The sequence below is a fragment of the Centrocercus urophasianus genome, unplaced genomic scaffold (assembly GCF_019232065.1).
Source record: "Centrocercus urophasianus isolate 14NV4802_14NV808 unplaced genomic scaffold, USGS_Curo_1.0 seq_378, whole genome shotgun sequence".
In the NCBI taxonomy this organism is placed as follows: domain Eukaryota; kingdom Metazoa; phylum Chordata; class Aves; order Galliformes; family Phasianidae; genus Centrocercus; species Centrocercus urophasianus.
In genome coordinates, this window is record NW_024884953.1 from 6,002 (window position 1) to 27,341 (window position 21,340).

The window sequence follows — 21,340 nt, forward strand, 5'->3', positions numbered from 1 at the left end:
AGAGGAGAGGAGAGGAGAGGAGAGGAGAGGAGAGGAGAGGAGAGGAGGTCTGGGAATCAGAGCTCAGTGAAAGGCTTTGCAGCTGCCGTCCCCAATGCAGACCGGCGCTTTGCTGTGCTTTGCTCTCGCTTCATTCACCCCACACGAGTGCAGTTCACACAGGCACTGCAGCACCACCACCTTATTGAAGTAGCTGACCTACTTCTGCTCTGCCTCCACCAAACTCATTCCTCTGCACTCCAGAGGAGCCATCAGCACATTTCCCATGGCACTGAGAACTGTCTCCATCCACAGCAGCTGAAGCCATGAACAGCAAGCAGCTCCAGCGCTCGGCGTCCATTCATTCGAGCAGAATATCTCCCCCCTCCTGCTGCCAGCTCCCTCCTCCTCTGGGCTTAGCAGAGTTAAATCTGCCACATTTCTCTCTGTGATAAATCGAAAAACTGAGCAGCAAACGGGGAGAAATGAACTGCAAAGCCGATGCTTCTGCTGCTAATGGCTGAACTCTTTGTTCCGGGGCTATCGCAGCGCGTCAAGAGGTTCCCTCCATGTGTTCTGAAGGGCCGCTGCAGTAAGGAGATAAGGAGCCACTGCTGTGAAATCATCTCAGTGTCAGAGGTGTGGGCTGAGCCAAAGAGCCCCACGGCACAAAGACCACGATGGAAACGAGTCCCATCCCAGCAGGACGTGCGCGCAGACACTGCACGAGCTTCTGCTGCCTTCCCAAACACAGAGCGCCCTGCAGCCCAACCTCAGATGCTGGGTTGGCAACACAGATGCGAGCTGCGGAGGTGGCTGGCGGCTTCTCCATGAATAAGAGAGAAAACGTTTTGCGAAACAGCTCTGCTCCTGGTGCCTGGTCCTCCCTTCCCACTCACGCTGCCTTCTGCCCCTCGGTGGTTCCCGAAAGCTTCATTGGTTCAGAGCACAAATGGACACCCATAACGCAGCCGTGTCACTGATGAGGACATTAAAGAGCATCAGCCCGGCTTCCTAAGCCAACTTCTGTATACAAAGGTTGGAGCATGGGGGAAAAACCCTGCAGTGACCAGGGATGGATCTGAAGCCCCAAACCCTGCGGTGGTCAATGGTGGGATGGGTGGGGATTCCACAAGATAGGACGGGTTGAGTTGGGGATGGGGTCAGATGGGATGGGATGGGGATGAGGATGAGATGGGACGGGTTGAAGACAGTTATGATGAAATAGGGATGGGGATGAAGATGGGGTGGCAAATCCCCACTTGAGAAAATCTATCCCAGGGCTGATTGCTCCATGATCCCTCCTTCAACCTTCATCATCTCTTCAATTGCATGATCCAAAGGAGAAGAAAGCCAGGAGGACGGTCTGCCTGCTGCCTGGCTGCATGGGACGCAGGGAGAAGGGAGGAGAGGACGCGGTGTATTTTGGGCTCCCTCCTCCCCAACCTCTCCAGCGTTGGCTGCTCCATGGGAGGGATCTAAAGACGACTTACCCAAAAATGATCATTAAAACCTAAATTAAACCTATGCCTAGTCAATATTTTCCATTCCAACTACCCAAGCAACAGCTTCAGTAGAACCAGCAGCAGCTGCCAAGGTGCTCACAGAACGACGAGCAGTGCCCCATTTCGGGTCACATCTACAAATGGAATTCAGTGCTGGGAGCCAAAGCCGCTCCACCAGCATCTGTCCAGCAGAGAGTAAACCCAGCACGAAACACCTCAGCCCTTTCCTGTGGGAAATGAGCTCTGAGCACCATCCCTCCCAGCTCCTGCCTGCAGCGTGCAGGGAAGGGAAGCGCTCTGGGTTGACCAGCAGGCCATCAACCGACGGCCATCACCTGCACTCATCCTCACCAGTTCCAGTGCCAAAGAGATGCCAGATAACAGCACAAGCCCCCAATCTGCGTTCTTCATTCTGCTCAAAACACACCTCGAATTTCGAGTGGAATTCCTTTCAGTCTTAGGCCTGGGACTGAATTCTGCAGTGAAAGCAGTCAGGGACGCAGACTTCAAAGCACTCAGCCCAGCTCAGCCCAAATCGCTGCGTTAATTACAGGTTGGTTTGCCGGGAGCACCGCAGCACCATCCCAAAAATGTGAGACACGCGGTGATGGACGGCGCAGAGCCGACCTGCCGCTAACAACAAACCTGCCGGGCTCCCGTCTGCTCCATTGGATGTGCTTTGGAGAGAGGTAATGAAAGGTGTCTCTAAATCTCGTCAAACCAGACCAGCAGAGCTGCGCTTTCGTTTGACTTGTAAATCGCAATGCACTCGTGGTCAGCGCCACAGAAGGACCGCAGGAGCTGCGTGTTGTTAAGCACTGCCCCACAACAGAGGCACTGTGAGAATGGGAACTGTGCAGAACGACCGGGTCCGTGGGGACAGGACAGGGGACAGGAAATATTCCAGGAGGGAGATGGCAGAGCTGGGAGCGATGCTCTAACCCCATGGAGATGAGTGCCTGTGCTGCAGCGCCATGCTGGGGAGGCAAAGCAACTGCTTCTCCATCCCTCACCACGAAAGAAACGACCAGAATTAATTCAGGGTGCTTCTGGGAAAAGGGCCCTTCGCTGTGACTCGGTGCGATGCCCCCACTGCTGCTCTCAGAGCCTCCAGCAGCTCCTGCAGCTGCACACGGTGAGGGGGGATTGCAGAGCACGCAGAGATCGCTGCGCTGGGGGCTTCTCTTCAGCTCCGTGCTGCAAATAGGAGGTGATGCTCTGTCCCTGCAGCAGGCAGCGCTGCGCAGCCCTCCTCCCCCCGCAAAGAAGCTGCAGGAAACGTGACGGCACAGGAGGGGCTGCAGCCCCACAGCTCCCCACAGCTCCCCACCACCCCCAGCGGGGGCTGGGAACGCAGCCGTTCCCATTCCAGCACGATTATTTTTAGGATGCAGCACCGCGCTGCACCAGGGATGCTCCCACTGTATCCATGGCAACCTCCCCCCCGCAGCGGGCGCCGCATCCCTCCATCCCACGGCCGCCATGGCCCCACAGCCAGCACCATCCCCCTGCCCGAGGCACTCTGGGGCTGCCACCCTGCTGCCCTGCACTGTGCCCTGGGAAGGTCCGTGGGGCTCCCAGAGCAGAGCCCGCTGTCAAAGGGGCACGCAGGGAACGTTATGGCAGTGCAGGCATCGACCCTCGTTAGCCACAAGTATTAATTGCCCTCAAGCACGCAGCAGCACCGCTCTGACCCGACCCAAAGGCCGGTGGCGGGCCCGTCTCCGGCACTGGGCTGCGTTGTGTCCCTGCAGCCACGTGAGGAGGAAACAAAAGATTTGCATGAGCTAAAATAGTCAGGGCTGTAAGACGGGGGGACGTGAGCACAGCGCTCCCACCTCCACCGCAGGAAACCGCCTCGCTGCGGGCCATCCCTGCGTGCGCAGCCCCACGGCACTGCGCTGCTCCTGGGCTGCAGCTCCTCAGCAGCGCTCACAGGAAGGACTGAACCCGGGGCTGCAATTCAGCTGACGCAATGCAACTCCTGTTTTCGGCACCTGAGCTCTCAGTCCTGCTCGAGACGTGCAGCAAAACCCAACGTGGGACGCGGGCACAGCCTGCAGCCGTGGGGAGCCAATGTGGCAGCTCTGCTGGCTGGGCGTGCTCCCAAAATGAATATTTAAACGCCCTGGAAGGAAGGAGGGAGCATTTCTCTCCACATCCATTCTGTTTCCATAGACAAAAGGTTTCCCATGAATTCTGTCTCCCTTCCCTCCTCCACTCTCACAGTTTCAAGACCACATTACAGGAAAGCAAAGGACTCAATTTAGCTTGTAAGGTTGCTGCTTTTTTTCTATGTTTGTCACTGCTGCATTTCGCTGCCTGCATCAAAGACAGACGGGCGTGAAATGCAGCAGGCAGCGCCGTTTGATGGCTGACGTTCTGCTCATTAACCCAGCTCCTGTCAGCTCCAAGAGGAGCTGCAACAGCACTGCACTGCAAACACACTGCAGCCACAGCACGGTGTAACTGTGTGAGAAAAGACTGCAGAACCATGGAATGATGGCATGGCTGGGCTGGAAGGATGTTAAGGATCACAGAAGCATGGCATCACAACACAGCTGGGCTGGATGGGACTCCAGCAGACCCCAAAGCCCCCAGGCCCCCCCCAGCTGTCCCCACCTGTAGCTCAGGTGCCTCCATGGACAGGACACCCCCAAACTCGCTGAGGACCCCCTTCCTCCTCTCTCTTTGTTTTAACACCATCCCCAGCCCCTGCTTTAACACCCTGCAATGGGAACTGGTGTGTGTGTGCCTCAGGATCTGATGCATATGAGGGCTGCTCCAGCCAGGTGTGTGCTTTGAGAAAGCAATTCTGAATCTGCTGGAAGCAAAACAAGGAGGATGACAGAGCTTGGGCTGGGACCGTGAAACAAAGCCCATTACAGCACTGGGGTAAGGCAGGGCAATAATGAGACAGGCTGATGTGTCACCACAGCAGGGCTGGGGCTGCAGGTCCTTCCCTGGAAGGAAGGTGACACAGAAGCCCAGGGAGGCAGCGGATGTTCTGTAGGTGCAAAGGGAGAGCAATATTTTCCCCTGAAAGTTTACAGCTAAAAACAAAAGGCTTTGGTAGAAGTCACAAAGCTGCTGCATACGTAACTTTTTCCTTTCCAGTTTCCCCTGCAGTGATGTTTGAGAGTGAAAGAGGAAATACAAACTTGTATTTTCCAACTGCTAGAGATAGCCCAAATAAATGCCTCGGGGACGGAAAGGCAAAGCTGAGAGGTGGAAGGGATGGACGCAACAGATGGAGACGAGGAAGGGACGGACACAACGGCTGGGGAGAGGAAGGGGTGGATGTGATGGATGCAGAGGAACAGGGGTGGATCTGATGGATGGAGAGGAGGAAGGGAAGGACACAGAAGCAGCACCCGGTGCTCTGCCAGCGGTGGTGGGATTTCAGCTGAGGACCCAGCCCTCGTGCAGCCTGACTCCTGCTGCTGCACGGCAGCGCTGCCGGCAAACAGCACAGCTCCAGCAGTAACAACAGCAACACAGCACCTGGAGCACACGGCCTTTCTGCAGGCTTCTGTCTGCTGGGGCTCTGCACACCCCCAGCTTGGGGGGCCACCCCACAGCAGCTCAGGAACGTTCCTTCCCCTCCAAGAGCAACGAACAGAAGCCGGGCTGCGGCAGAGCAAGGAAATGGTGCAAGAGGAGCCAGTGAGCTCAGCAGACACTGCAGGAAGCCCAGCACGGCGTCGTGCTCAGCGCTCACGCTCAGCTGGCGGCACCCAGTGCACTGCGCAACTTCCGCGGATGCTCTCGAGTTCCTCCTCAGGACGAAGGATTTGCAGACACAGGAAGGACGGCGCTGGTTGCACATGGACACCACAACGAGCAGAGCAGTGCTTCAGCATTTCCTTCTGCTCTGCCCTGAGCTGAGCTCTGTGAGCAAAGCCGCAGGGAGGCAGCTTAATGGCAGCAGCGCTGCGCAAACAGCGCCTGGCAGGGCGGGCTGGGGGCAGGCGGGCTGCATCTCCTGCACTGAGCCTTGCAAAAGAGACCAACCCAGAACCGAGGCAGCGCTGGCCCTGCTGCCATTGCACACACACAGCAAACACCAACAGGAGGGCACTGTAGCAGCTGTGCAGACAGTGATGGCAGCTGATACATCTGAGCACCAGCCCTCCGGCTCCAGAGGCCCAGGGAGGTTGTGAACCATCGGCAACACAACACGGCCTTGGTGCTCTGCCATCACCCACTTTGCTGTTTGCTTCTCCTTCAAGCACACCCCTCCAAGCTGTTCCTCCTGCTGCTCTCTGAGCCCTTTGTCTCCTCTCTCGTGGTTTCTGCTGGTTGCAAAACACAGCACCAGCGGAACTGCAGGAGAGGACTATTAACAGCCACAAGTCTCCATGCCGGTCCTGATTATAAAACAAATTAATTCCAGTCTGAGCCAAACTGAGCCCAGCCCAGCAGCTGGGCAAACACAGACGCCTCCAAACAAACACAAGTGGGTGATGAACACTTTGGGGAATGGCATCCCTGCCCCTCTGCCCTCAGTGCAGCCTCAGTTAAAGGCAGTGGAGACGTCCAGTGCTCTACTCACCTATTTTTCCCTGTTCCTGGGTGGAAGGATGGCTGTGTGGATTTGGGCTCATGGGAGCAGTGGGGATGGGTTGGGGCTGGGCCGGAGGATCACAGCATCACAGAATGGTTTGAGTTGGAAGGGATCCTTAAAGGCCATCGGGTCCAACTGGCCGCAGTGAGCAGAGGCACCCACAGCTCCATCAGCGCTCAGAGCCCCATCCCTGACCTTGGGGCTCACGGCTGGATTCAGGCCACCCACCCATACAGGGGTACCTCGTGCCCTCTGAGATGCCCTGGAGCACCCAAACATCCTCATGGGGCAGAAAGATCTGCCCAGCCCAGGGGAGAGCCTCACCTCTTCTATGGAATACCACAGCAGAGGGGGTGGGACAGCCTGAGGGACCACAGAGAGCTGCAGGGAGCCCAGCAGGAGGATGTGTGTGAGCACAGCCGGGTGTGTGGTGGAACGGGAGATGTTCCAGGGCACAGCATCTCCAGCAGAGCATGCAGCTCCCTCACGATGCACGTGGTGAGTAAGGCACAGAGGACATCACAAACGTCACCCAGCAGAGCAGGGCCACCGGGTTCAGCCACCAAAGGGCATCTCCTCTGCCCTTGCCTACACTACAGACTCCAAAACACATCCATTGGGATGCTGCAGTGCCACCTGCACGGCTTGAGGGCACCCCGAGAGCATCGCCTCCCAAACAAACATCTCTGCCCGTCTCACAGCAGGGCTCTGCAAAGCGAAAGGCAGATCAGAGCGCGTCTGTTCAATCACGAGGAGCGACGGCCAGGAAGCTGTGCAGAGATCTCTGCGCCTCTCCCCCTCGCTGTCACATCAGAGGATGCAGCAGCCACACGACAGCACGTTTCCCTGGGAAACAGGGCTAAAAATAGGGCGGCTGGGAGACGTTTGGGAAACCACAGCGAGGACGGAGCACTGCTCTGCATCCGGATGCTGATCCTCAGTGCTGGGATCGCAGAGCTGGAAGGACCTGCAGAGGCCATCCAGCCCGGCTCCCCGCAGTGAGCAGGGACTGCAGAGCTCCAGCAGGCAGCCTGGGGAGGAGCAGGGATCCCCACCGCCCTGTGGAGGCACCCAGCCACGATGCACCGTGGGAGGAGAGCTCCCACATCATCCCTTCCTGTGGGTTCAGCACAGAGGGCAAAGCAGCCCTGCGTGCGTTTAATTACCCTGTGAAACTCGTTAGCCAGGGCTTCCACCTCCAGCACGTCACAGCTGATGAATGGCGGCGCAGGATGGATTGTGCCATTTGTATGTAAAAATGCTCCGTGCAGCAGGGATGTTCATTTATACCACGGGCCGAGGGAGATTAAGTGACATGAAATGCAACGAGGATATAAAACACACCTGCTGATCAGTGCTTCCTAACAAGGATCGTGCTCTGTGCACACTGTAAGGTGCAATGAGCCACTGGTCCAGGCAGGGCACAGTCAGCGGTCGCATCTATGGCACCATTCCTCTTCATTCCCCATCCCTGCCACCATCCCCTTCATCCCTATTCATCTCCCATCCTTTCCCTGCCCCAGGGGAGCAGTGCAGGGCAGCGCAGTGGCACCGGGCTGAGGCTCTGCCCCCCACCCACTGCTCTGCACGCTGCCTACAGCTCCTCCTCGCTCCTTAAAAGAGAACAGAACATTATTTACAGTCTAATTTTAAGCCATCACCCTGGAGCCAGAAACTGAACTCATTTCCATAGACTGAGTGGTTTTACCAGTATGCCGGAGCCAATTACCTCCTCTGCCCCCATCTCCACTATTACTGTCACCTCCTGGAGGGACAGCACAGGGCAGGCACAGCCCTCTGAACGCAGCAGAGAGAAAAAAAGAAAGGAAGAAATCTCAAAAACATTTTTCACCGGCTGCGGCCGAACGAACGAGGGCCCATCATTCACATTCATTATCATTCTGCTCTCAGCTCCTCGCAGGCTGAAGCCAGCGCTCCGGCACACGCTCAGAGCAGGGAAGGGGCTTTTAAGTAGGTCAGCACTAAAGATGATCAAGGAGAGTCTTTTTGATGCTGGTTTTGGTTGCTGACAGCTACAGGAGCCCTGATCTGACAAAATGACAGCAAACGGTGCCAGGTGGGCACGGCGTGTAGGGGACACGTGATTGGAAAGCCGGGGCTGTGGGGAACGTGGGGGCTGTGGGATGTAAGGGGGCTGCAGCATTACCCCCTCCCCTTTCTGGTTCCTGCTCCCATCCTTGGTTTCTCAGCCTCCAAGCATTCCCCCAGCCTTGCTGAGCAGTGTGCGTGGAGGAACAAACCCCAAAATTGAGGCAGAGGCGGGAAGGAAATGCGAATGGAGGGATGTGCCAACCCCAAAAGAAGAAGAGCTTCACCGTGTGGATGGGGCCCAAACTGCAGCGGGTCCCAAAGGCCAGCAGGGCAGCACAGCTCAGAGTGCTGCTGCAGAGCTGAGCAGTGCCATACGGGGCAGCTGAGGGGCAGCATGGGAAGAGCCAGCAGCGTGCAGCAGAGTGTGATATTCCTGTGGCTGCAGGGAGAAAAGAGCTTGGTTTCATTTGCAGACTCGTAATGCCATTCTGGATTAGAGTTTGCATCCTACTCAGCTCTGCCACTCAGGAACAAGCTGGTTGTTCCTAAAGCCCACCCTAAAGCCCAGGCGCAGGCTTCCTCAAGGTCCTCAGGGAGGAGAACTCCAAGACCACCAACCTCCGACCCCCAGCCCATCACCGTTCCCACTCACTGAACCAGAGAGCATTAAAAGATCTCTGAGATCCCCAAATGCAACCCTAAGTCTGAGATGGAGGGGAGCCAGCCACGATGCTGGAAGCTCAGTGAAGCATTTCAGCAGTGAAAATACCCTTTGGGAGGCACTGGGGCTCTGCAGGTCCAACCGAGCGAGGAGCCGACGGCAGCAGAGGCAGAGCTGCATCTCAGCTCCGTGCAGAGCTGGGCAGCGCTGGGGAGATGCTGGTCAAAGGGAACCCAGCAGGGAGGAGGTGACTCCAAGCGGAAGCAGAGCGCCGGGCCGTGAAATGTGGGAGTTTTGACTGAGCACAACCCAACACCTCGGGGGAAACGCAAAGCGAGCAGCGCAGAAACGGCCACGGACATCTGTCAGCAGTGCTGCCAGCACAGCAGCGTGCAGCTCTGCAGGAAGGGCGAAACGAAGAGGAAAAGAGAGCGGAGGAAGATCAACTGGGGTCCTGCAAAGGCAGGGGCAAAAAGACTGCGATGACCGTGAAGTGCAACCCAGCATCCACCACGTCCACCCACAGAGCACAGCAGGACTGTGAGGTCATCAACCCCCCCCTGCCCACCCATCACTGTGCTGGAAAAGACCTCAGATCCCCAGTTCCAACGGCAGCCATCCCCACCTCTGCTCTGAGCACCAAATGCAGAACTGGGATTTTACACCTCCTCTCTCCTTTCTTGGCTCCCTTCAACCTTCCCACTCAATTTAGCACCACACAGCACCATTTGCACTGTAAATGATGATGCGTGGCACTGAGATGCAGACGGATCAGAGAGGCTCATTCTTACAAGGAAATTTACTTTGCATCATCCTCACACCTCTCCTTTGCAAAAGGGGAGGGAAAAAGCAACGCTTAAGCAACAGCAAATCCACGCCAAACGGGGGATCTGCAGGACTGCAACGACTGCAACTCAATAAAACACCACAGAATTCATCCCAACACTTCTGCACACCTTTCTGGTTTGCACAAAACTGACACAAAACCCAACAGCAACCTGGCCCACCAGAGCAGAGCCATGGACAAAACACCCATCAGATGTTAGGGTGCAGGAGCACAACTGGAAAGCAGAAGTTGTGAGGAGAGCCTTGCAGCAGGCTCAATATATGAGGAAGGTATGCTTTGATTTTGTGCTGCGAGTTTGATCTGCAGGCTGCGCTTTCTTTTTTGGGACCAAATACGCAATAAAAGCCACAGTTGGTCATGAATTAAAAGGCTGAGTTTCCCTTTTGGCTTTGGTTGGGTTTTGGCGCAGCCAGGCCGCTCCAGTGCCATGTCAGTACTGCCTCCTTTGAGTGGCTGCAGACAAGCTGTCCGGGCCCGCTGCTCTCCCCCAATTTAAGTCCGTTCCAAAATTCAGCTCCTTGTCCATCGGGGTTGGACTCCATGATCCCTTCCACCATGGGATAATCTGCAACCCTCTGGATTTCAGACATGCCAGGTATCACGCTGTGGTCTTCACCACGTCCACATTTTATCAATTCTGTGCTCCCAAATTCCCAGAGAACCAAACCCAACCCGCCCCCCTGTCCATAAAAGCGTCGTTATGCACAAAGTCACAGATCACCATTGGAAGAGCAGCCCCAGAAACACAGCTCCTATGTGAGATTGGTTTGAACAGCGAGGCCGTAAGATGAGACCGCATGGGTGAGAGACACAGAAGGAAGGAAGGCTTAGAAGAGAAGATTTGGGCTCTGCCAATGATACCAAGTGGAAAACCAGAAGGAAAAATGTGTTAATGTGTGCTTTTATGATACTTTATGCAAGAATATGGGGGGAAAAAGAACAAACTGATGTTTCTGATGAAATTATCAAATATTCGAAGATTTCAAGAGAAAAATGCACATTTCTTCCATTGTTTCCAACCTGTGGAACGCAGCAGACCCCATCCCTCCTGCAGCCCAACACAGCATCCCCTCTCCATGGCAGACGGCACGAGCTCCAGCCCCTCTCTAAACAAACCCAAACACAGCAGGTCTCGGTGGCTGAGGTTCTGCAGATCCCAGCACACTCAGGGCAGCTGCTGGGGGCAGACGGGTCCTCGGACAGCGTGATAATAGGAGAGAAGACGTGCTCTGAAACAGTGAAACGTTCACATTTGGAAGCGTGACGGCACCTGAACAGCCAGACAGGAGCAGGGTGGGGTTGGACGCTCAGCTCTAGGATGCTGCACGTCAAATAACACAGCTCCTAAATGTTAATTATCCCCCAGACCACAAACAGCCCTTCCAGTTCCACCTTCCCACCACTGACAGTCCAGGAACAGGCAGGATTTATCTTCAGCCACCCTGGAGATGGGGAAACCTTCCAGTCTCACCACACCACCACGGACAGACAGGAACAGAATGGATGCATCTGCCTGAGCCCTGCATGGAGACGGGCAGCTCAGGGAGTGCTCTGCAGAAGGCCAGCAAGGCAAAGCACCACCGCAGAGAGCAGCGTATCAAATGGGCACCATCTCACAGGAATTACAGTTAGTGCAGAAATCCTCCATTTCTGGAGCAGGAGGGCTGGAGCTGGGTGATCACTGAGGTCCCTTCATCCAACCATTCTGTGAGTTTTTGTTTTTGAAGTGCCCTAAGGAACACCTCAATATCCCCAATATATAACATCAGTTCAGAGAACGCCAAGCAACCAACTGTGGGGAAAGCCAACCTCCTGCAACGCCCCTCGAGCTGCAGCAACTCCTCTCCATAAAGACCTCCATCCCGGGAGCAAAATTCTTCATCCTCACAATATCATAAAACACAACAAACTGCTACCATTGTGTGCTCAGACACAATCATTTACTTCCCGATTTAGAGGTCAAGGACTCAAACAGATGATTGATGAGTTCAAGATTGAACTTTGCCTCTCGTGCAGAGCCCTGCTCTGTCCAGAGCTCAGCTCAGCCTCAGCCCAAACCCAGGGCTGCAGGAGACAAAGTCATCCTTGCTGTGCCAGGGATATGCTGACAAGTGTCATAAAAAACCACCCTGCAATGTGAGATGGGGTTCCTCGGTCGGGGGTTCCGACTCCATCCTGGAGATGTGAATGAGCACTGCTGCAGCAATGGGAGAACGAGTTTTAAGAAAGAAAGAATCCTCTTCCAACCTCCTTATGAGTCCCTTCCAGGCAGGAAGAGCTCCCGGAAAGTTCAGGAGCACCAACAGCTGAAGAAACCCCTCCCAAATAATAAAAAATTAAAAGAGAACATCAGGAGTGCTCCTCATCACAGTGCTCGGACTCCTGTGTGGTGACATGGGGCATAAAGACAGCAGATCTGCTCCCTAAGCAATGTATTTCCCAAAGAAAAACTGCCATTCCTCAACCCGAGTGACTGCAGCGTGGTCAGCAAACCTGCACAGGAATCAGCAGAGATGATGAGAACGACTGCAACTCAGCTCAAGGCAAACGGCGGCTGCATTTCCTCGGATTTAAGCACAAGGGTGATGCGGGAGGAATTAAGCCGCCTTTTCCAGCACACAGATGAGTACCTGGTGCTTCAACCCGACAGCAACTGCGGGCTCCCAAAGCACGGTTATGAATAGAAATCTTGTACAAAAACAAAGCTATTTATGCCCCGCTGGAAAAAAAAACGCTACGGGAGAATCTGCTGTGAATAAAGTCTGCTCCTTTGTCAGCCTGCAGCCGCCCCAACAATGGTGTCAGCCACTGGCACGGCTGAATGGGAGCTGAACATGGGTTGGCTGGCACTGCTGACAAAGGATAAATCGTGTGCAGCAGCGATTCAGAAGCAGTTTGCTTTGCTGAAGCAGCCCTCAGCTCCTTTTGATCACATCCAGCCTGCAGAAAGCCCAGTTTGGATGGAAACCCCAGCTACAGAGTGCTCCTCCACCCACTGCCAGCACAGGACGAGCAGCACCGTGTGCCCCCAGCTCCAGGGACGGACTGATGTGGCAGCACAGCTGTCACACACTCCTTTTGTGCAGAGAACCATGGGCTAAGTGCACACCACCACCGTGAGCTTCCAAATCCCAGCCTGGGTTCTTCTTTGGGTCCCTCTTCTCTTACAACACGTTGAATCTCTTTGGGTTTTGTCTGGTTTTTGTTGTTTTCAATGGATAGCATCAAGAAATGTACAAAAGCCCATCTCTACCCCAACACAACTGACAGCAGATGGCTGTTCCCAGGGCGCTGCCTTCCATCAACCCAACAAACCAAAATCACCAAAGCACCCAACCCACAAACAGCCCTCAGCTGCTCCCCACCAAACCTACAAACAACCCAACCTCGCTGCTCAACCTTTCAGACGTCCCAGAATGCCCCCATGGAGCAGAAACAGCTCTGAATGCAGCTGATGAGGAAAGCTGTCACCTTCCTCAAGGTGTGCCATGCTTAGGATGGCCAACCACCAGGGGACTGCAGCCCTGACCTGTTGCCCCTTTCATGAACTGCTGATGTCAACAGCTTTGCAGTGCTCTAGGGAAGCCCGTTTAAGCAGCCAGCGCTAAAGGCAATTAATCCAGAGTGCACTAATGATTAAAATAGGCTGATGGGTCTCAGCGTGCAACAGGAAATATAAAATTATCCTTAGGCGAATGATTTGCTGCTGGAATTCTGCAGGGATTGCTTTGACTGCCCTTTTAACACTGCTAACACCTCGCACAGTGCTATCAAGGATGGCTGCAACCACACTCAGAGAGGATCCTAAAGAAGAGCTGCTGTCCCCCAGGAAGCCGCCCCATAGCACAGCGTAGGGCTGCTCCGAGTCCCCTTGGAGGTCCCCACAGCCTTGGCTTCTCAAAGACTCCCTGCTGCATGCAGAGGAACCTGGCAGTGCCACACAGTGACTGCAAATCCTATTTCTTGAGGAATTCCCAAAGTGGCTCTCGAGCAGCGGGTCAGCGAATCCCATCCACCAGTGGGATTTTGTGAGCACATGAACTTTGTCACTTTTCTTTTGATTTGCAGGTATTGCTTCGATGAGGGACAGCGTGATATTTGGGTGTTTGGGAAATTAAATGGGAGCTGCTCCTGCACATCGCTGTTAAACCCCAAACCTCTATCAGACATCAGAGAAAAAGTGGCTTTTAGGAACCTAACAACCTAAATTCACTCTCACCACCCTTCCACCACAGCTCTATACAAACATTTACCCACAAAGACTCCTCTTAGTGGGTGATAATTGGAACAGATATTGAGAAACACAAGAACCAGTGCTGCAGGTGATGCTGATCAGCACCGAATCTCACGCAAATCTGCTCTGCAGGAGCAAGAGCCCAACCCTGTGGGCCTGTCCACTGCTCACACCACGCTGTGTCTAGAGGGTTAATTCTGCACTGCAGTGCAGTGAGTGCTGTGCAGCTTTCGGGCAGTTCCAAACTCACTGCAAGAAACAACGGTGCTTCTCGCTTGTTCAGCTCGACCTCCCGGAGCTCCACGCACAGCAACCACTGCAGGGCTCTGCCCACCACTAAAGCACATTTTGCAAGGTGATCTGCAGGGAACCAGGTGCCGTCTTACAGCTCAAGCACTAAATCATCTACTGACATTGGGGGCAGGGGAAACAATCTGAGGAAGGAAGAGCTGCGTTTTAGTTCTAGGCATTAAGAGCTTAAAGTGCTGTTTGAGTCGACACTCTTAAAATGCACGTTCAGTGGTATCTGCCCCCAAATATCCGTGCTCTAATGGACACATATAGAGACAGAAGGGGCAAACAAAGCGTAGTCTCAAAAACACAAGGAATGAAAGCTCTGGTATCCCAGCAGTAGTGAAGGAACACGGATAAAAAAATCAGGGGTGACACCAACAGGAATTCGTGGTGAGTTTGGATCTGGCTACAGTGAGTGTGCAGCACCGACCTCTTGAAGTGGCTGGCCAGGACGCCCACCAGCTCCCCAACCCTGCTGTCGTTGGACGGCTCTTTGCTGAACAGGCAGACGATGAGATCCTTGTTGTCCTTCGTGTGGAAAACCACCAGCTGGTCCTTCCCATTGGAGACGCTCAACCCGACCAACTGCAAAGAGGAAGCGAGAACAACATCAAACTCATGGAGGTCATTCACTGCTGCCACTCCGCCTCCTTCCTCTCACTGCCTCTTCGTTTCTGCCTCTACACCGAGAGCAGGGCCAAAGGGAATGGCTCTCCTGCTCTCCTGCTCTCCTGCTCTCCTGCTCTCCGTGCTCCTCCCAGCTGAAGATAAAAAGGTAAAACATCGGCTGCTGGTTGTTTTGTTTTGTAGGGAAAGAAAACACATAAAAAACAAAAACCAAGAGGCAAGTGCATTAACAAAGTGGGGCAAGAAAAAGGGAGAAGAGGGAGAACGGAGGGAGGAAGAAGTGTTGGAAATATCCAAATAATTTGTCAGGATGGCATCTCTGATAAAAGCAGATTTTCTCGCGATGGGCATCCCACAAACAGCACCCTAAGGCAGCAGTGACAGCTTCTGTACCTTGCTTCCCCCCCTGCCTCCCCCCTCCCGTTTCCCCATTGCAGGCACCCAGGTTCACAATCTCATCAAGGTTTACATGCACTAATTGCTGTGCTATCTGGTGCCAGCCAGCAGCCATCCTGCTGTTCCCAAGGCGTCTCAATGCCCTTCTTGTCGTATTGATGTGGTGATTTTCTTCCAATTCTTTGTTAAACAAAGGTGGGGGGCTGCCAGACCTTCCTCAAAACCTTCCTCAGGCCCTCCCTAAGGCATATCACCACTCTTCCTTTTAATTACAGCAGGATAGCCCTGCACAAAGTGTAACACTATTTTCATGCTGGCTATAGGTAACTTGTTGCTAGTTTACATATGTATGTTGTTAATTATTTCGCTTCTCCCCCTTTAATTCCCTGTTGCTCAGGTCCTGTCTGTCCAGCACCAAAACCCAGCCATTTTTGAACATCAAGGGGTTTCTGATTTGTGCAGGCATTTGTTACGTCTCGCTTGCCTTCAGCTGAAGGCCCAGAAGTTTTTCAGATGGCTGGACAGACAGGAGCTGCAGCCTTTGTGCTCACAGCTTCCTCCACCTGCTAAACTCCGGAGGTGTGTATGTATTACTTACACAGGGAGCATGTGCTGCTGGGGAAGGATTATCTAAAGAATGAGTAATGAAAACTACCAGAGAACCCCAGTGAAGTAGAAGGACCCCTGAAAAGAACTATCAGCTCTAATAAAGGACCCAAAGGGTAGCAGAGGCCATGAAATTACAAAAATTCTCATCTTGTTCTAATGCAGAAACAGCATTCGGTTCCCACAGGAGGGAGGAGGAGCTGGTGCACACGAAGATGGCAGAGCAGATCTCTGTGTGCACCCAGGGAGGACACAACTCCTTCGAGCTGTGCGATGCGGGCAGAGGAAACCACACTGCTATGAGCAGGAGGCACTGATGCACCATTTTGGAACTCAAAACGTCCCCATTTCCTTTCTAAAGGAGAAAAGGCCTCTGTGAACCCCCACTGCCTGCACTGGAAAGCAGCTGAGCACCATCCGACCTGCAGACCTCCCGCTCCCAGCTGCGCATACCCAGCACAGGTGGGGTTTATTCTTTCCCACTGACACTATTTTGGGGCTGCGAAATTATTCCACGCCTCTGCACAGGCATCGACAGCTGCTGGGCTTTACGGTGTCCCTTACAATTAATGGGCGTGCTTTAATGACATCTCGGGAGCACGGGGGGACTCGTGCCACCGCGGCTGCACTGTGCGCAGAGAGGAGCCACGAACAACTGAAGTCTGAATCTGAAAAGCCGACCGAAGCATTAATTATTCAACAGGGCTTTGTCACAAGTCCAAGAGCCCATAACTGCCCTGTTTCACCCCGTCCCTCCCCCTCAAAAGACTGAACAAGTGAAAATAATACAAAAGAGATCGTTTTAGAGAACGTGCTTCACTGGGCATTTACAAGCGCTAATAATATCTCCGCCTGGAGAGCTGAAGCATCCCCAGCAGCTGCGGGGCTCCGCTTTCGACACGCAGCGCCGCAGCCCTGAGATCCTCCCTGCTTCTCAGTCACCTTCAATTCCCTTCATGCACAAACGAAGAGAACGCAGAACGTGAAAAGCAAGCGGGAATCACACGAAGGGCCGCACTGAAACCACAGCAGGTGGGGGACGCAGCGCTGACACCAAGCGATGGGAGCAGCAGACATCAGCTGATGTCTCCGCTGAGATTTCCATGGAAACAGCGGCCCGAGCAGCGCCGCGTTCGCAGGGCGCTTCGGACCCGCTGGCAGCACAGCCCGGCTCTCACCGCGCTCCCCTCGCTGCGCCCCGCCGAAGGCGCCCACCTCCCCCCGCCACGGCCCTTGCGGTCGGCCCTGCCTGCACGCCCCGTCCGTGAGCGCTGCTCTGATCGTTACCCGCTTGCTCTCGCACTGGTTCAAACACTTGTTCTTCCCATAGGGGCAGCTGTGGTGGCTGCAGGTCAGCGCCTGCACCACGGTGCCACCCCAGCGTGCACAGATCTCCTGTTTCCACGCCAGCAGAGCAGAGATGCGCGGCTCCAGCATTTATCGCGCTGGAATCCGGCCCTGACCCCTGCGTGGGTCCTTAGGAGCCACTTCCCCTACAAAGCACTCGGCGGCAATGGCTCGGCTCGCGTCCATTGTTCAGCCCAAAGGGAATCATTGCAGAGCTGTGAATAAAGCTGATTCCTATCTATGGAAATGTAAGTCTGTGATGCATAAAATCCCAGCTGGTCTGAGCTCACCTTGATCCTTTGAAGACATCCCTCCACCTTTTAAGCATCTGCTGTGCGTTTAACAAGTTTGTTAGCACAAGCAAGAGTCATTGAGATTGCTAAATGCAGCCTGCTGACAACTTGGTTTGGCACAATTAAGAGATAATGTCAGCACAGCACCGCGTCAGCTCAGGAATGACCTGCAGTTGCTGCACAGTGGCAGCAATGTCTGTGCAAAACAAGAGTCGTCGTGGGACTGCTTTGCTGCAACACCTGCAAGGACGGAGGGCAAGGCAGCAGCAGCTACCCGCACTGTGCTGGGTCAGGTGGGTAACCAGCAAGGACGCTGGCAAGGGACCAATCAACCCAACGTTTGGATGCCATCTCAGCTCATCACTCATCCACATTCGCAGATTAGGTTTCACTGCTCCTCTAAGCCCATTTTTTAGCCATGGGGGACCGTTGGATTTATTGTTCCTTCAAATGCAAACATCACAACCAATTTGTGTAGGACATCTGCAAGCAGTGCAGCCAGGTTCTGTAGGGTGGAGATAATCACAGCAGCATTACCTCAGGCTGACGGAAACAAACAGGTTGAATCCACACTCTAAGAGGAGCTTTTCTCCCTTCCCCCCTTCCTCCCAGTGATAATCTGCTGCTCTGTGACTGGCAGCTAAATGCTGCTTACATTAAATGTGAACAAATATATATAAATCAATTCCAACAACATTCGGGATCAAACGAACCCCCAGAGACAGAGAAATTGTGTCTCAAGCTGCTGTGAAATGCCAGACCCCGATGGGGCCAAGCACAAATAACAAAAGTGCAGAAGGAAGAGAAGAATGTGTCTTTTTCCAACTTCCTTCTCCATTCTACAGAGAGGAACATGGAGCTACAGGAGCTCTGCCAGTGACTGTGAGATTGTCTGTAACTCACGTTGTAGAGGGGGATGGTCTTCATCACTTTGTACTGCTTCGTGGGGTCCATCTTATAAAGGTGCCTGTCGGTGATGAAGATTGCTCTGTCCTCCACCTTACTGAAGCGGTTGACCTGTAAAGAAGCAGCTTTCAGCCACGTGCTCAATAAAAACCTGGCAGCAGCAAACACAGAACATTCACACAGGTCTTGAACAGGTTGACCTGGAGGAGTGAAGAGGGGAGGTTAAAGCCATTTTATACCCAGGGAAATGGGCACTGTGAGAGCAGCTGGGACAAGCAAGACCAACATCCAGCAAAGGATTAATTACAACGGGAACTGCGTTCTTTCTCTTCGTTCCAGGTATTCTGCTGTTCTGAATTTGTGTTTATTTTTGCTATCCGTCAACAGCAATAGCATCCCTCCAGTACCCAACCAATGAAATCACCAGAAGTGCTGCCAAATGCCACAGCAGCACCTCTGGAAAATTACTGCAAAGATATGAAACTGTTTGTTAAGAATTCATAAGGCTACAAGATACAAACCCTGTACCTTCACAACACCTGATGTGGGGAAAATCTAGGAATACCAGTCAACTGCTGGTTCCACACCTTATGGGAACAGTTAATAAAGTAATAGCAAAACGATATTCTCCTGAGAGCAGTGTTTGCTACCCTGGGATCAAGCCTCTGAGGTCCCTTCCAACCCAATCCACTGTAAGATTCTTTATTTGTTTGCTCTTATTACACAGATCTCATAAACTGGGGGTTGGGAACAGATGACCTTTAAGGTCCCTTCCAACCCATCCTACTCAACTCAACCCAATTATTCCATGGTTCTACGACCCTTACAGTCCCCCAACTCAACCCAAACTAACGATTCCATGGTTCTGTGATCTTTAAGATCCTTTCCAATCCCAACATCCCATGATCCCACTGTTTTATGATCCTTACAGTCTCTTCCAATCTCAGCCATCCCATGATTCTGTGAAATCCCCCCATCCCCCTGCAGCTCACCACTCTTCCAGACCACTGGTGACATTAGGCTCTACCAGTAGGGTTTTCACTGAGGAAACACATCTCTCTCTCTAGCATTACAATTAATTCATCAAGGAAATATTACACAAAAGGAGAATAAACTCTCTGGGAGGCTGAATGCTAAACAGTCCCCAGGTAAAGTCTTTGCAAAAGCAAAAGAGAAAGCAGGGTGAAAGCAGAGCTACTGATCTCTGAGCTGTCACACTCACACCACGGCTTGGTGGTGCAGCCTACAGGACAGCTGCATGGCCTGGAGATCAAACAGGGCTTCCTCAGGTGGTGATCCACCTCACACAGACATCAGATCACAGAATCATAAAGGTTGGAGAAGACCACTGAGATGCTCCTGTCCAATCCCAGCTCGTCCCACCACGTCTGCTCTGGAATCACAGAACATTAAGGTTGGGAAACACCTCTGAGATCCCCAGGTCCAACCCCAAGCCACCCCCACCCTGCCCACTGACCTCATCCCTCAGTGCCACACTGGCACAGAACACCCCAGGGATGGTGACACAGCCTGTCACAGAATCACAGAACTGTAGGGGTTGGAAGGGACCTCCAGAGCTCATGGAGTCCAACCCCCTGCCAAAGCAGTTCCTACAGCAGGTCGCACAGGTCGGCATCCAGGCAGGTCTTGAACATCTCCAGAGCAGGAGACTCCACCACCTCCCTGGGCAGCCTGTTCCAGTGCTCCTCACCTCACTGTACAGAAGTTCTTGTGCACATTGGTGCAGAACTTCCTATGCTGCAGTTTCCAGCCGTTTCCCCTTGTCCTGTCTCCACTCCCCACTGAAAAGAGTCCGGCCTACTGATAGACCTGGATCAGGTCCCCTCTCAGCCTTCTTTCCTCCAGGCTGAACAGACCCAGTTCACTCAGCCTTTCCCCATAGCAGAGATGCTCCAGGCCCCTCACCATCTTGGTGGCCCTCCGCTGGACTCTTTCCAAGAGATCCCTGTCTGTTTTGTACTGGGGAGCCCAGAACTGGACGCAGTGCTCCAGATGAGGCCTCACCAGGGCAGAGCAGAGGGGGAGGATCACCTCCCTCGACCTGCTGGCCACGCTCTTTTTAATGCACCCCAGGATGCCATTGGCCCTCTTGGCCACAAGGGCACACTGCTGGCTCATGGCAACCTGTCGTCCACCAGGACACCCAGGTCCCTCTCCGCAGAGCTCCCCTCCAGCAGCTCATCCCCCAACCTGTACTGCTGCATGCAATTATTCCTCCCCAGATGCAAGACTCTACACTTGCTTCTGTTAAACCTCATCCAGTTTTTTTCTGCCCAGCTCTCAGCCTGTCCAGGTCTCGCTGAATGGCAGCACGGCCTTCAGGCTGTCAACCAAACCTCCCAGCTTCGTATCATCAGCAAACTTGCTGAGGGTGGCCACCATCCCCTCATCAAGGTCATTGATGAAGACGTTGAACAAGACCGGACCCAGCACCGAGCCCTGAGGAACACCGCTGCTTACAGGCCTCCAACCGGACTCTGCACCGCCAACGACGACCCTCTGCACTCTGCCAGTCAGCCAGTTCTCAACCCACCTCACTGTCCACTCATCTATCCCACACTTGCTCAGCTTTGTTATAAGGATGTTGTGGGGGACAGGATCAAAAGCCTTGCTGAAATCAAGGTAGACTACATCCACTGCTCTGCCCCCATCCACCCAGCCAGAGACAACATCATAGAGGGCCACTAGGTTGGTCAAGCACGACCTCTCCCTGGTGAACCTGTGCTGACTACTCCTGATAACCTCCTTTTCTTCCAGTTGTCAGCACCTTCAGGTGGTTTTGCACCTGTGACACACCAGCGTAACCAGCTGGTGCTGTGCCTTCAGTGCCACGTGGGGAAGCACGCACAGAAGAGATGCAGCCACATGCCAGAGCAATTGCAAATGCCACTGTTCTCTGGTTTTGTAGGAGTGGAGACAGCCCCTATGTTCTCAGATAGTGATCATGCCCTTCCTAGCACTGTGTTCTCTGCACCTTCTGGGCTTCTTTTATTTATATCCCCGTT

At 53.7% G+C, this 21,340-nt stretch overlaps 1 protein-coding gene across 2 annotated transcripts in view; it reads right to left on the reverse strand.

The window, feature by feature from the left end:
- Positions 1–21,340, reverse strand: part of MYO1D (myosin ID) — a 69,751-nt gene that overhangs the window by 2,903 nt on the left and 45,508 nt on the right. For both annotated transcript variants that reach the window (XM_042832243.1, XM_042832244.1), the window contains exons 20-21: positions 18,312–18,425; positions 14,570–14,724 (exon numbers count right to left, since the gene is read on the reverse strand). In XM_042832243.1, coding sequence (XP_042688177.1) covers positions 14,570–14,724; positions 18,312–18,425 — 269 coding nt within the window. The remainder of the gene's footprint in view (positions 1–14,569; positions 14,725–18,311; positions 18,426–21,340) is intronic.